This window comes from Vipera berus (genome assembly GCF_964194415.1).
Source record: "Vipera berus genome assembly, chromosome: 11".
NCBI classification, from domain to species: Eukaryota; Metazoa; Chordata; class Lepidosauria; order Squamata; family Viperidae; genus Vipera; species Vipera berus.
Window position 1 is genome coordinate 19851851 of NC_138214.1, and position 13724 is coordinate 19865574.

The 13724-nt window shown below is 44.6% G+C and overlaps 1 protein-coding gene across 5 annotated transcripts in view; it reads right to left on the reverse strand.

The window, feature by feature from the left end:
• Positions 1-13724, reverse strand: part of HEPH (hephaestin) — a 114641-nt gene that overhangs the window by 38029 nt on the left and 62888 nt on the right. For all 5 annotated transcript variants that reach the window (XR_014027596.1, XM_081336708.1, XM_081336706.1 and 2 more), the window contains 2 exons: positions 13334-13547; positions 9857-9996 (listed from right to left, as the gene is read on the reverse strand). Coding sequence is in view for 4 of the 5 variants with exons in the window: in XM_081336708.1 (XP_081192834.1) it covers positions 9857-9996; positions 13334-13547 (354 nt within the window). In the remaining variant the exon portion in view is untranslated. The remainder of the gene's footprint in view (positions 1-9856; positions 9997-13333; positions 13548-13724) is intronic.

Below are 13724 nucleotides of genomic sequence, written 5' to 3' on the forward strand. Positions count from 1 at the left end.
CAATAAATACTATGTCTGGCGACGAAGCAAGAGAGGAGGGAAGCCCCATGGAGAAGGAGTTTTCCCCCTTAATGGAATCCCAGAGACGATGGGAAGCTGAAGCAGCATATTTCCCCGGGGAAGAAGCGGTGGAGCAGCACGACCGAAAACCCCGGTGGTCGATGGGCGTTGGAAGGAAAAATGAGTGGGAAAAGGCATCGGGTGAAGTAACCCTGAGACGAAGCGACCACCAACCGGAATGGAGGCAAGAGATGGAGAGCTCCCTGCACGCTAGTGAGGAGGAGCAGATCCTGGAAAAAGCTATTGATCTGATGAAAGCAACCCTGAGCTCACTAAGGGAGGAGAGAGCTGAAAAACGCAACTGAGACAGCGCCTGGGGCCGCAACTGGAGAGGTAATGGAGGGGATCCAGCACCTGAAACCCCGGGGCCGTCCAACGGAACGGGAGTTGCTGCCTCAGCAGTAACCCCCCCCCCAGAATCCCAGACGGGGAGCAGGAGGAGGAGAGAGACCGTCCACGGCGCAGACAACGTTCCAAAGACTCCCACCCCTGGAAACAAAATTCAAGGGGGAGCCATCACGATTGGGGTTTTTCTTAACCCAAGTCCTTAGCTATATGGAAGAATACGGACGGGACATCCCCAGTGACAAAACCCGCATCCGAATTGTGCAATCCGCCCTGGACAGACCGGCTACAGACTGGGTGATGAACCTACATGACTCCAACGCCCCAGAACTCAATGATTTCAACCGGTTCATGGCATCCTTGAGGCGCCGTTTCGAAGATCCGTTGGCTGATCGTAAAGCCCAGGAGAGAATCAAAACAGTCAGGCAGGGCAGACGACCGGTGGCTGAATACACCCAAGAATTCCGAGCCATTGCCAGCAAGCTGAACTGTCCAGAAGACCTCCTCAGCCATTTCAAAGACAGGCTAAACTATGACCTGTATGATGCTTGCCTGCCTTGAGGAGACCCACACCATCTCGACGACTGGTATGTCATGGCAGAGGAGGGGGAGATAGACCTACTGAAGAGACACCATCGGGGGAAACCATGGGGCTGCCCCCCAACCGAGCAAACACGCGAGAGGGAGAACCCACCGCCCACAGCTAAAAAATCAACACGCTGTTTCAAATGCGGGAGAGAGGGTCACCGCGCCGCAGAATGCCGCTCAAAATCCCCCAGCGTAAAACAGACTCATCACCCTCCAAGAAACTAGGGAAACCCCAAGGCAACCTAAAAGAATCTTCCATGAAGGGGACAGGGGCTGTAGAGTCCACAATTCCTGCCAGGAACTGGGATTGGACTCCGGCCTACACCGCAGGGGCGGTGGATACCTCGGAAGACAGCTCAGAGGGAGAACCATTGGTAAGTGGACCCCTTCCACCTATACTTAAGACAGTGACTATATTAGCTTCCTCTATGCCTAAAGCCTTCAAAATAAAAGCTCTGATAGACTCTGGCTGCATCTGCTGCCTCATCAGCCCAACGCTGGTGGAGAGATTGAGCATTCCAGTGAGGAGGCTAAAACAACCAATCTCCTTTAGTCAATTAGATGGATCAATAGCAGGGGGGGGAACCAGCTACCCTAGCCACCTTACCAATTCACCTGTCCCTGGAGTCTCATGAGGAAGACATAACGTTTATAGTGGCCCCAGGCATGGAATGCCCAATGATTTTAGGACTGGAATGGCTGAAGAAATGGAACCCTGGGATAAACTGGAGGACAGCAGAACTCAACTTCCCCAAAGGGGAGCAGGAAAACGTAACCCCCCAAAGCACCCCCCCAACCCGAAGGGAGGAGACAGCAGCAGTGGGGAAAGAGAAGGGGTTACCAGAGATACCGGAGGAATACAGGGACCTTGCTGAGGTCTTCAGTGAGGAGCGGGCAGATGAGCTTGCCCCCCACCGCCCCACAGACTGCACCATAGAATTCAAACCTGGGGCAAAACTCCCAAAACCCAGGATGTATGCCATGAGCCCAAGGGAAATGACAGAAATGGACAGATTCATAAAGAGCCTTGGTGGAGCAGTGGGCTAATGCCTCCTTAAGTAACACCAGCTGCCTGCAATTAGTGCAGGTTCGCATCCCACCAGGCTCAAGGTTGACTCAGCCTTCCATCCTTCCGAGGTGGGTAAAATGAGGTCCCAGATTGTTGGGGGCAATAAGCTGACTTTGTAATAATGCCGCTTGGGGTTTGTGTGAAAGCCCTAATAAGCAGGCATATACATAGAATGAAGGCTACTGCTAAGCTTGTAAGCCGCCCTGAGTCTTCGGAGAACGGAGGGATATAAATGGAATTTTTTAAAAAATAAAAAAAATAAAAACCTAGAAAGAGGATTCATCGAGCCTGCCAAACCCAAAGCTCCAGTCCTGTTCAGGGAGAAGAAAGATGGTTCTTTCCGTTTGTGTGTAGATTACAGAAATCTGAACACAATTAGTGAATGTAATCTACCCCTAATGAAGGATATGCTATCCCACCTATCGAAAGGAAGGATTTTTACTAAACTAGATCTGAGGGAAGCATATTACCATATTAGGATTAAAGAAGGAGATGAATGGAAGACTGCATTCAACTGCCCAATGGGGTGCTACCAATTCAAAGTATTGCCATTTGGACTGCAAGGGGCCCCCGCAGTCTTTATACAATTAATTAATGATGTGCTAAGGGAGCACCTATATAAGGGGGTCCTGGTTTACTTGGATGACATTCTTATCTTCACAGAGACCAAAGAGGAACATATCAAACTAGTCAGAGCAGTCCTGAAAAAGTTGCGAGCTGCCCACTTATATGCTAAATTATCCAAGTGTGAATTCCATCAGGAAAAAATCGACTACCTGGGATATCGCATATCTCCAGAGGGCATCAAAATGGACCCTGAGAAGGTCAGGGCAGTATTAGAGTGGGCACCCCCCCGCACACGGAAGCAATTGCAAAGTTTCCTGGGGTTTGCAAATTTCTACCGCCAATTCATCCCCGCATTTGGCCAAATAGCCATGCCCTTCACAAACTTGTTGAAAACGAAGGGGGGTGTGTGAAATCCAGCCAGCCTCTAAAATGGACAATGGAATGTCAAGCAGCATTTGAGAGGCTAAAGAGACTCTTTTCTGCTGAACCTGTACTAAAACACCCAGATCCCGACAACCCTTTTCTAATACAGGCAGTTGCGAGTGATGTAGCAGTCGGAGCTGTATTATTACAGGAAAATGATGAGGGGACGTTGCAACCTTGAGCATATACATCCAGAAAACTCACGGAAACAGAACAACGGAGAAGGAAGCATTCTCATTAAGGTGGTCGTTATTAACATGGCGACAATTTTTGGAAGGGAATAAAATACCTTTTCAGGTCTGGACAGACCACAAAAATTTAGAAGCACTAAAGATGCCCAGGAAACTCACTCCTAAGCAAGCCCGCTGGTCCCAACACTTTCACCGATTCAATTTCACTCTCAAACACTTGCCGGGGGGGGGGGGAGAACTCCCTGGCAGACGCATTATCTCGCATGTCCCAATATAACAGCACACGAGTAACTGACTTTAAACCACTTGTACCAGAACAACAACTGGCAGCACCAGTCACCACCAGGGCACAAGTAAAAATGAAGCCGAAAGTGAATAGCCAAACCGGAATAGAATTCCGAAAGTCCTTGGAAAGCGACGAATGGTTCCAGAAAAATAGGCATGTGTGCACAATTAAAGATGGGTTACCTTGGGTGGGTGAGAGGTTATACATACCTACCACCCAGAGGATCAATTTCATGCAACTGTGCCATGATACAAAATCAGCAGGACATTTCGGGTTTGTAAAAACATTACACTTAACTAAAAGGCAATTTTGGTGGCCAGCTATGAAAAAAGACATAGAAAGCTATGTGAGCAGTTGTCAAATTTGCGCGATGGCTAAGAGGTTGCAAGGGAAATCGCCAGGACTGTTACAACCGGTGGCGAATCCCTCAGCCCCATGGAAAGAAATAGCCATGGACTTTATCGTAGAACTACCAGAAAGCAACGGAAACACTGTTGTCTGGACTGTCACAGATCTGTTTTCTAAGCAAGTTCATTTCATACCTTGCCAAAAAATTCCAACTGCAAAAGCATTAGCAAAACTTTTTGTACAGCATATTTACAGATTGCACAAGGCACCACTACGCATCATATCTGACAGAGGGGTGCAATTTACCTCGGCATTTTGGAAGGAATTTTTATCCCTGTTAGGAACTACCCAAGGATTGACATCTAGTCATCATCCTCAAGCTAACGGACAATGTGAAAGATCTAACGCAGTACTTGAGCAATATTTAAGATGTTATGTAAATTTTCAGCAGGAAAATTGGACAGACCTACTGCCTTTTGCAGAAGTGGCCTATAATAATGCAGTCCACTCCAGCACAGGTTACACTCCTTTTCAAGTAGCTACAGGCCAAAGCTTCAACCCCATACCTGAACTAACCCCAAAAGAACCGGTAATTCCAGAACTAAAGGAATGGATTGCTCAATTACAATACACCTGGCCTATTGTCAGAAGAGCGTTAACAGATGCTAGACTAGCAGACAGGAAAGGAGCTGATCCCACACCGTTCAAAGTGGGAGAGATGGTATATCTGTCCACAAAATACCTTAAATCACTCCAACCCTGCAAAAAACAAGGACCAAAATATATTGGACATTTTCCAATTAAAAGAATCATAAACCCAGTAACAGTTGAATTAAGACTACCTAAAAATCTTAGACAAAGATTGGGTGTATTACCCAATCTTTCACTGCAGCCTAATAAAGAGAGAACAACAATCTCCCCTATGAACAAAAATCCCACCACCACCACCTCCCATCATGGTGGAAGGGGAACAACATTTTGAGGTGAAAGAAATTTTGGATTCCAGAAAACATCATGGAATGACCCAATATTTAGTGGCTTGGAAACACCTCCCCTCCTCAGAAAATGAATGGGTCAGCAAACACCACGTTAAAGCACCAAAGCTGCTTAACAGATTTCATACAGAATATCCGAACAAACCGAGTTAACATTTATATATGTTTTTTTTCTTTTTCTTTTCTTTCCCTACAGATGGACATATCTTTCTTTCAAGGAGAGCGGACTGTCAGAATCCATTTATATCACATTCATAAATGCATGTTTAAAACATTATCTCCCCCCCATGGATTCTGCCATCTCCCGAGGAAGGAGAAGCACATGTGGATTCAGCCTGCCTTAGGAAGCTAGACTATAAAAGAAAGGAAAAAAGAAAGGGACACAGAAGAATATTGCCAATATTTTTTTTTATGATGGTGGACGAATTAGAGATGCGAGATATTTGGAGAGAAAGAAACCAAGGGGGAAGCCAATACACGTACTATTCAAGTAGATATAAGACGTGGTCCAGGATAGATATGGTTTGGGTATCGACAGAACTATCGCAGGAAATGGGAGAAGTAGAAATAGAAACGAATCTTTGGGCAGAGCACAACCCGGTGAGAATCAGGTGGAGAGGGGGAAAAAACAACAACAGGCAGATGGACGCTAAAAAGAGCGATTATAAAACACAAAGAATTTAAAATAAAGCTGGAGGAACAGCTAAAGTTGTTCGTCCAGGTAAATAAAAAAGAGGATATGAACATACAAAATTTATGGGATACAATGAAGGCGTATGTGAGAGGAGTGGCTATAGCTTACATGGCAAGGGAAAATAAAAAGAAGAAACAAAAGGGAAAAAACTTAGAAGAGGAATTCCAAAGATTAGAAATAGAACTACTGTCAGAATCCATTTATATCACATTCATAAATGCATGTTTAAAACATCATCCCCCCCATGGCTTCTGCCATCTCCCGAGGAAGGAGGAGCGCATGTGGATTCAGCCTGCCTTAGGTTATTTCAAAGACCAAGGGAATCTTTTGAATTGGGGGAACAAAAGGGAGGGTTAGAGAAGATGGCATCTGGCCTGTGTCTTCTTTTAATTCTGAAGAAGAAGAAGGCAATAACTATAAAGATTTGAAGTTCCTTTTTTCCCACGAAAGGGATGACACGAAGTAAAATGATGGGGGCTGACCAAATGGGGTTGAGGGAAGGGGGGTTGAACCAGGAACCCTTTATATAGTTTCAATTTGTAAAACAATACTAAGTCCTGTCTTGTATTTCCACAAGCAAGCATGTCCTAGTAAAAATTCCTTTTGGACTAGAACTGACTCCAAGAGTTTTTGTTTTCTTAAGACGTGGATTGGGGTGGGTCCTGACAACTACAACACAACCCCCAAAATAAAAGCCTGGAACAACAAATGGAAGTGATTAAACGGACGGTCTCTGGCCCTGGCCCAGAGACCGTCCTTCTGCCAGAGACCCTCAGATCTGTCCCATTCCTGCCCAGGCCCCCATAGGCACCCTTGATGCGAATGATGTAGAGCTGGCCACGCCCACCCAGTAGGCCATATGCACTCTAGCCACACCAACCCAGTAGGCCACGCCCACCCTGGCCATACCCACCCGGCCCCTTGAGGGCAACCACAATGCTGATGCGGCCCTCAATGAAATTGAGTTTGACACCCCTGCGCTAGTACATCCAAATTTCATGAACTTGGGAAAAGTAATTCCGTACAGAGATATTTTAAATGAACAAGGGGAACTTAAATCTAGACAAGAATTAAAAGAAAACGGGGAACAATTAGAATGGTGGGTGTACCTGCAAATCCAGTCAAAGACAAAAAGGAATGGGGTATACGGAGAGATTTGACAACACTAGATAAAATACTATTGGGAACAGAGGAGAAAGCAATCAAAAGAACATATAAATATTTATTGGAATATAAAATGGAAGAGGAGCAGGTAAAAGAAGTGATGATAACATGGGCCCAAAATTTCGGATATAATATTGATTTCGACAAATGGCAAACGTTATGGGAAAAAAATAGAAAGCTAATCCTGGCTACCTCATATAAAGAGAATCTGTACAAAATGTTTTACAAGTGGCACTTCTCCCCAACAAGACTGGCAAAGATGAGAAAAGATATATCACCACAATGTTGGAAGTGCAAGAAAGTGTTAGGGACATTATCATATGTGGTGGACATGTTCCAAAGCAAAAGAATTTTGGCGGTTAATAAAGACTTGGTTGGAGGAAATGTTGGGACTGAAGATAGATCTCAGAACAGAATTGTTTTTACTGGGAATGATAGATGGGAAGTTTAACAAAGGAGAGACATACAGTTGCAATAAAAAGTATGTGAACCCTTTGGGATTATGTGGAGTTTTGCATGAATTGGCCATAAAATGCGCTCTAAACATCATGTAAGTCACAACAATAGAAAAACACAGTCTGCTTAAAATAATACTACACAAACATTAGCTGTTGTCATGTTATAATTGAACATAACATGTAAACATTCACAGTGCAGGGTGGAAAAAGTATGTGAACCCCTAGCCTAATGACTTCTCCAAGAGCCAATTGGAGCCAGGAGTGAGCCAACCTTGACTCCAATCAGTGTGATGATATTGGATGTGTTGCTGACAGCTGTCCTGCCCTTTAAAAACACACACCTGTTTTGGGTTTACTGGTCTCAAGAAGCACTGTCTGATGTGAACCATGCCTTGCAGAAAAGAGCTCTCGGAAGACCTACGATCAAGAATTGTTGACTTGCATGAAGATGGAAAGGGTTACAAAAGTATCTCCAAAAGCCTTGATGTTCATGTGTCCACGGTAAGACAGACTGTCTACAAATGGAGAAAGTTTAGCACTGTTGCTACTCTTCCTAGGCGTGGTTGTCCTGTAAAAATGACTGCAAGAGCACAGCCCATAATGCTTAATGAGGTAAAGAAGAATCCTAGAGTGTCAGCTAAAGACCTACAGAAATCTCTGGCACATGCTAACATTTTTGTTGACACATCTACAACAAGGAAAACATTAAACAAGAATGGAGTACATGGGAGGACACCACGGAGGAAGCCACTGCTGTCCAAAAAAAAATATTGCAGCACGTTTGAAGTTTGCAAAAGAGCACCTGGATGTTCCACAGCACTACTGGCAAAATATACTGTGGACAGATGAAACCAAAATTGAGTTGTTTGGGAAAAACACACAATACTATGTGTGGAGAAAAAAAGGCACAACACACCAACATCAAAACCTCATCCCCACTGTAAAACATGGCGGAGGGAGCATCATGGTTTGGGGCTGCTTTGCTGCCTCAGGGCCTGGACGGATTGTTGTCATTGATGGGAAAATGAATTCCAGAGTTTATCAGGACATTTTGCAGGAAAACGTACAACCATCTGTCCGCCAACTGAAGCTCCACAGAGGATGGGTGATGCAACAGGACAATGACCCAAAGCATACAAGTAATTCAACAAAACAATGGCTTCAACAGAACAGAATACGCCTTCTGGAGTGGCCCAGTCAAAGTCCTGACCTCAACCCGATTGAAATGCTGTGGCATGACCTTAAGAGAGCGATTCACACCAGACACCCCAAGAATATTGCTACACTGAAACAGTTTTGTGAAGAGGAGTGGTCCAAAATTACTCCAGATCGTTGTGCAGGTCTGATCTGCAACTACAGGAAACGTTTGGTTGAGGTTATTGCTGCCAAAGGAGGGTCAACCAGTTATTAAGTCCAAAGGTTCACATACTTTTTCCACCCTGCACTGTGAATGTTTCCATCTTATGTTCAATTAAAACATGACAACAGCTAATGTTTGTGTAGTATTATTTTAAGCAGACTGTGTTTTTCTATTGTTGTGACTTACATGACGTTTAGAGCGCATTTTATGGCCAATACATGCAAAACTCCACGTACTCCCAAAGGGTTCACATACTTTTTCTTGCAACTGTATCTAGAGCTACATATCGAAACAGTAGAAAGCTTGGTGTATGCCCAGAACTGGAAAAATGGAAATACCCCATTGGAGAGTGAGGTCCCTTCTCTGGCCCGTTCTTCCCAGGCTTTGATGAGCTGAGCCAGAGAAGCCAGAAAGACCTGTTGTCCATCACACTTCCTCAAAGCTTGGAGGGACGTCTCCAAAGGATCCAATGTGCTGTCCTAACATTGTATCATGAACATTTCTCTACCTACTCCAATTTGCTCAACTTTCCTTCAAGCATGAGGCCAATGCAGAAGCTCTTTGGGTTTTGGAAAGGAGGGGGGAAGCAGAGAGAAGCTTTGAAATAACCTGAAGTGCTTTCTCAATGCAAATGATGTGATCCCTTTACTGGTGGTCCTTGACTTACAATGGCAATTGGGACCAGAACTTCTGTCCCAAAGACTGTCCAAGCCGGGAACGGCACCCAAGGGTGGTCAAGTGGCAGGTATGGCACAAACGCAGAAAGGGGGTAGTAATGGTACGGGTGGGAGAGACTTAAGTCAGTGACTTGAGACCTTTGGTGTCAGCTTCCCCTTTCACTTCCTTGGGAATCCAGCAGGGAAGATTGCAAGTAGCAATCATGTGATTGTGGGGCCCTGCAGTCAGTCATAAGTGCAAATGGGTGCTGGTGCCCAGATTGCAATCATTTGACTGCAGGCCTCTTGGGAACTCCATGGTGTTGTTGTGACCACAATTTGTTTCATGCCATCGTAACATTTAATGGCTACTGAATGGTCGTAGGCCAAGGACTATCTTGACCTCCCCTCACCCCCCGTTATTTCCTAAGAGCCACATATAGTTGCCCAAAGCAGGAGTCCTTATTCCATCCTGGACAAATCGTTGTTCATCCTATCTGTATTCAAAGAGAATCCTCATTTCTAGAATGGAAATCTCTTGATTGAGAAGCTGCAAAGCTTAACAGGAGTGGATCAAAGACGCCCTCTTGAAAACAATGCACAGAAAGAGTTTAAGATTTTACTAGCTGCAATGAAAATCACAGTGGGTTACCTAATATCCCCAGATGTTGCTCAGCATCTGTTCTATTCTTCGGGGTCTTGAATGTCCCATCTGTGTATTCCCTATAAACGGCTTTCTTGTACTGGGAGCCCAGTCGTCCATTCTCATGGTTGAGAAATATGTCACCATACCTGTGAATTTCAAAATTCCTTTTTGCACGAAAGATGCATGGTTAACACAAATGAACAACTTACAATGGTGTGTGCCAGACTCTCATTCATTGCTTTGGGAAGATTTAACTCAAGGAAATCTGGCTTTAACTGATCTGAACCAGGCTGACAGGAAAGCCAGGAGGGAAATCACACAGATGTAATATGTTTAAAAATATTTATCTTTATCTAAGATTTTTGAGTCCTGATGTGGCCCAAGGAACTTCAGGTTCTGCCTCTGGATTTAAGATTTTGAATGCAATAATTCTTATATAGCAATATCAAGACCTTTAAAGGAAGTTTTGATCCCCCCCCCAGTTTATTTATTTATTCTATTTCTATAGCTAATCATCTCAGACAAGTGACTTTTGATTTGTTCTGTTTTGTGTCTTGCCATACTCCTAAGACGGTTACCCCATGGAGGCTTTTCTCTGGAATATGTTTAGGATTTGGCCACACGTGGCTCTGAGGCTAACAGGTATATTGGGGTGGGCGTGGGGAGTCAAGCAGGTGGCCATAGCCAGACAATCAAAGCCCCACTCTTTTTTACATTGTCACAGTGCTCATATAAAGTGGCAGGGCTTTGATAACATGGTTGCGGCTATCATCTTGTTGTTTTTGACCCCTTCCCTGTGGAAACCTCTGCTGGGTCAAGTGGTTCCTGCTGCAGGAGGGATGCTGAGGCCTTGGCAGAGCAAGGGACTGACAGCCAGCTTCTCTACCTAGCAGGAGGAATAAGGGTGTGCCTCCTCCAAGAGGACCTGTAGCGCTTTTCCCTTCTAGATTCCTGTGCACTAGCCTCAGGAGCTGAACTGAAACCCCAGCAGGAATTAAAGGAGGAAGAAGCTTCTGCAGGGCCTGGGAAGTTGGAGGAGAAATGGCCAGTGGCAAGAACTCAAACCGCAATCAGGCCTTTGTCCGGGAGGAGACAATGATCAGGCCTGCAATCCCATTTGTGTGCCATCCAGCTTCCACAGGTTAAGATGCAAAGTGTAAAAGGGAGCAATACTCAAGAGTGTGCTGGGTGGAAGTTAGAGAAGCAAAACTAAATAAATGCTGCAGAAAATCATCTTTTTCAGAAAGTTCAAATAAGGGAGCAGCCCTCACGAGAGATTCTGCTGAGCCTGAGCTGTCCATGCCACAGTTTGTTGCCCATGGGAATAAAGTGGGGGTCCATTCCCCCTTTCTATTAGCTGACCATCCTAGCAAAGACATAACATAGGAAACCGGCTCCACCTGAAAACCTCTGCTAGCCTACAGAGCCCTCAGTGCAAATAAGTATCTTCTGCATTCTTTGACAAAGTAACAAAATTAGTGGACCAGTGAAATGCTATGGATACAATTTACTTGGACTTCAATAAGGGATTTGATAAAGTAGGCCACAACCTACTACTTAATAAGATAGAAAAGTGTGAGGTAGACATGTCTATGGAGATTCTCAGTCATCCAGGTCATAGTTATCTCCAAGGTGCTTTTTCAAGAGGCAACTGGACTTCCTTGTTTTTCTTTGAAGATGTTTTGCTTCTCATCCAAGAAGCTTCTTCAGCTCTACTTAGATGAGAAGCGAAATGTCTTCAAAGAAAAACAAGAAAGTCCAGTTGCCTTGTGAAAAAGGATGTAAGACAGCATCACTAACAGATGGATTTGTAACTGGATGATCAACTGCACTCAACATGTAGTCCTTAATGGAACTGCATCTACATGGAAGGAAGTATGCAGTGGGGTACCCCAAGGCTCTGCCTTAGGCCCAGTACTCTTCAATATCTTCATCAATGATTCAGATGAGAGCAAAGAAGAGGAATTCATCAAATTTGCACATGACAACAAGCTGACAGGAATAGCCAACACTCCAGAAGATAGTCTCAATATACAGAAGGATCTTGAAAGACTTGAACACTGGACCCTATCTAACAAAATGAAATTCAATGGTGAAAAAAGTAAGGTTCTACATTTAGGCAAGAAAAACCAAATGCACAGGTACAATATAGGTGGTACCAGGCTCAATAGCAGTAACTGTGAGATGGACCTCGAAGTTCTAGTGCAGCAGTCCCCAATCTTTCCAGCTGGGAAGAGGGGATGGTTCTGTTTGAGTGGTATGAGTGAGTACAAGTGCAAGCGGCTCCATTTGTACAAACGGCGGGCACACATGCCTGCCACTCACACAAATGGAGTTTCATGTGCAAGTGTGAGCACCCTTTGCTTCTCCAAGTGGAATTGCATGCATTTGCTCACCAAACACGTGGCCTGGTTCCGAAAAGGCTACGGCCCAGGGGTTGGGGATGCCTGTCCCAGTGGACAATCACTTAAATATGAGCCAGCAGTGTATTGCAGCTGCCCAAAAGCAATGCAGTCTTAGGCTGCATTAACAGTGGGATAGAATCAAGATCACGTGAAATGTCAATGCCAATTTATAAAGCCTTGTTAAAGCCACACTTGGAATATTGCATCCAGTTTTGGTCTCTGTGATATAAAAAAAATGTTGAGGCTTTAGAAAGAGTTCAGAGAAGAACAATAAAAATGATTACAGGGTTGGAGACTAAAACATATGAAGAACCGTTGCTGGAATTGGGTATGACTAGTATAACAAAGAGAAGGACTAGGACGTGCCATGATAGCCGTGTTCCAATATCTGAGGGGTTGCCACAAAGAAGAGGAGGTCAGCCTATTTTCCAGAGCATGAGAGGACAGGACAAGAAAGTAATGGATGGAAACTCATCAAACAGCGCTCCAACCTAGAAGTAAGAAATTTCCTGAGAGTGAGAAAAATTAACCAGTGGAATGACTTGCCTCCAGAAATTGTGGGTGCCCATCACTGGAGGTTTTTATGAAGCAATTGGACAGCCATTTCTCTGAAATAATACAGGGTCTCCTGCTTGAGCAGGAGGTTGGACTAGAAGACTTCCAAGGTCCCTTCTGTTACAACCACTAGATAATAGTTCTGTAAATAAGCTTTTGCTAATATTCAGGCAAAAAATGATCCTCCAGTAACTGAGGATCTTCCAGCCTGAGACAACAGAAACAGCCCTTCGCCTTCTTTTGAGGAAAGTCCTTCAGATCCTTATTGGTTCTTCTCCAGGCTAATTTTCTAGGGCTTCTTCTCATCTCACTAACCAGCTTCCTTACTTTCCTCAGGTTCATTCCCAACTGACCTACCTCTGACCTACATTCTGGCCTATAAGTCTAATTGATTTAAACATCTTTCAAGAGAATTCCCCCAAAACATATTTTTGCAAGAAGGATAGGAAAAGCATGATTGATTGCATCCCACTTCCTGGAAACAAGTCACCAGGAGCAGCTATTTCAAAAGCAGCATTGATACCTTTCCTCTCCAGAGTTGTTGTGCCTTTCTAATTCCCAGCTGCGGTCTGGAGCATAGTCCCACTCCACCTCCTCAGCCATGATGTAAAAGGTTCTCACTGTTCCATATTGTTGGTCTGGAAAATATGCCTTTTCCCCACACTGCCGAACAGAGTAACTGCCTCTCATTCCATTCTGATAGTGGTTGCTTGTCTGACAGTAAACACCAAAAGTGCCTAGAAGGAGGCAAACAAAACTACTGAGAAGACGTCCAGAATCAGGATGGGAGCAAAGAAACCCCTAAAGCTTCTGCACCAGCTGTGGGAAAGGCAGATCTAAGTTCATTTAGATATGGCAACAGGCCAATATTTTTTAAACACTACATGTACGCATCTTCCACTTAAAGAAACAGA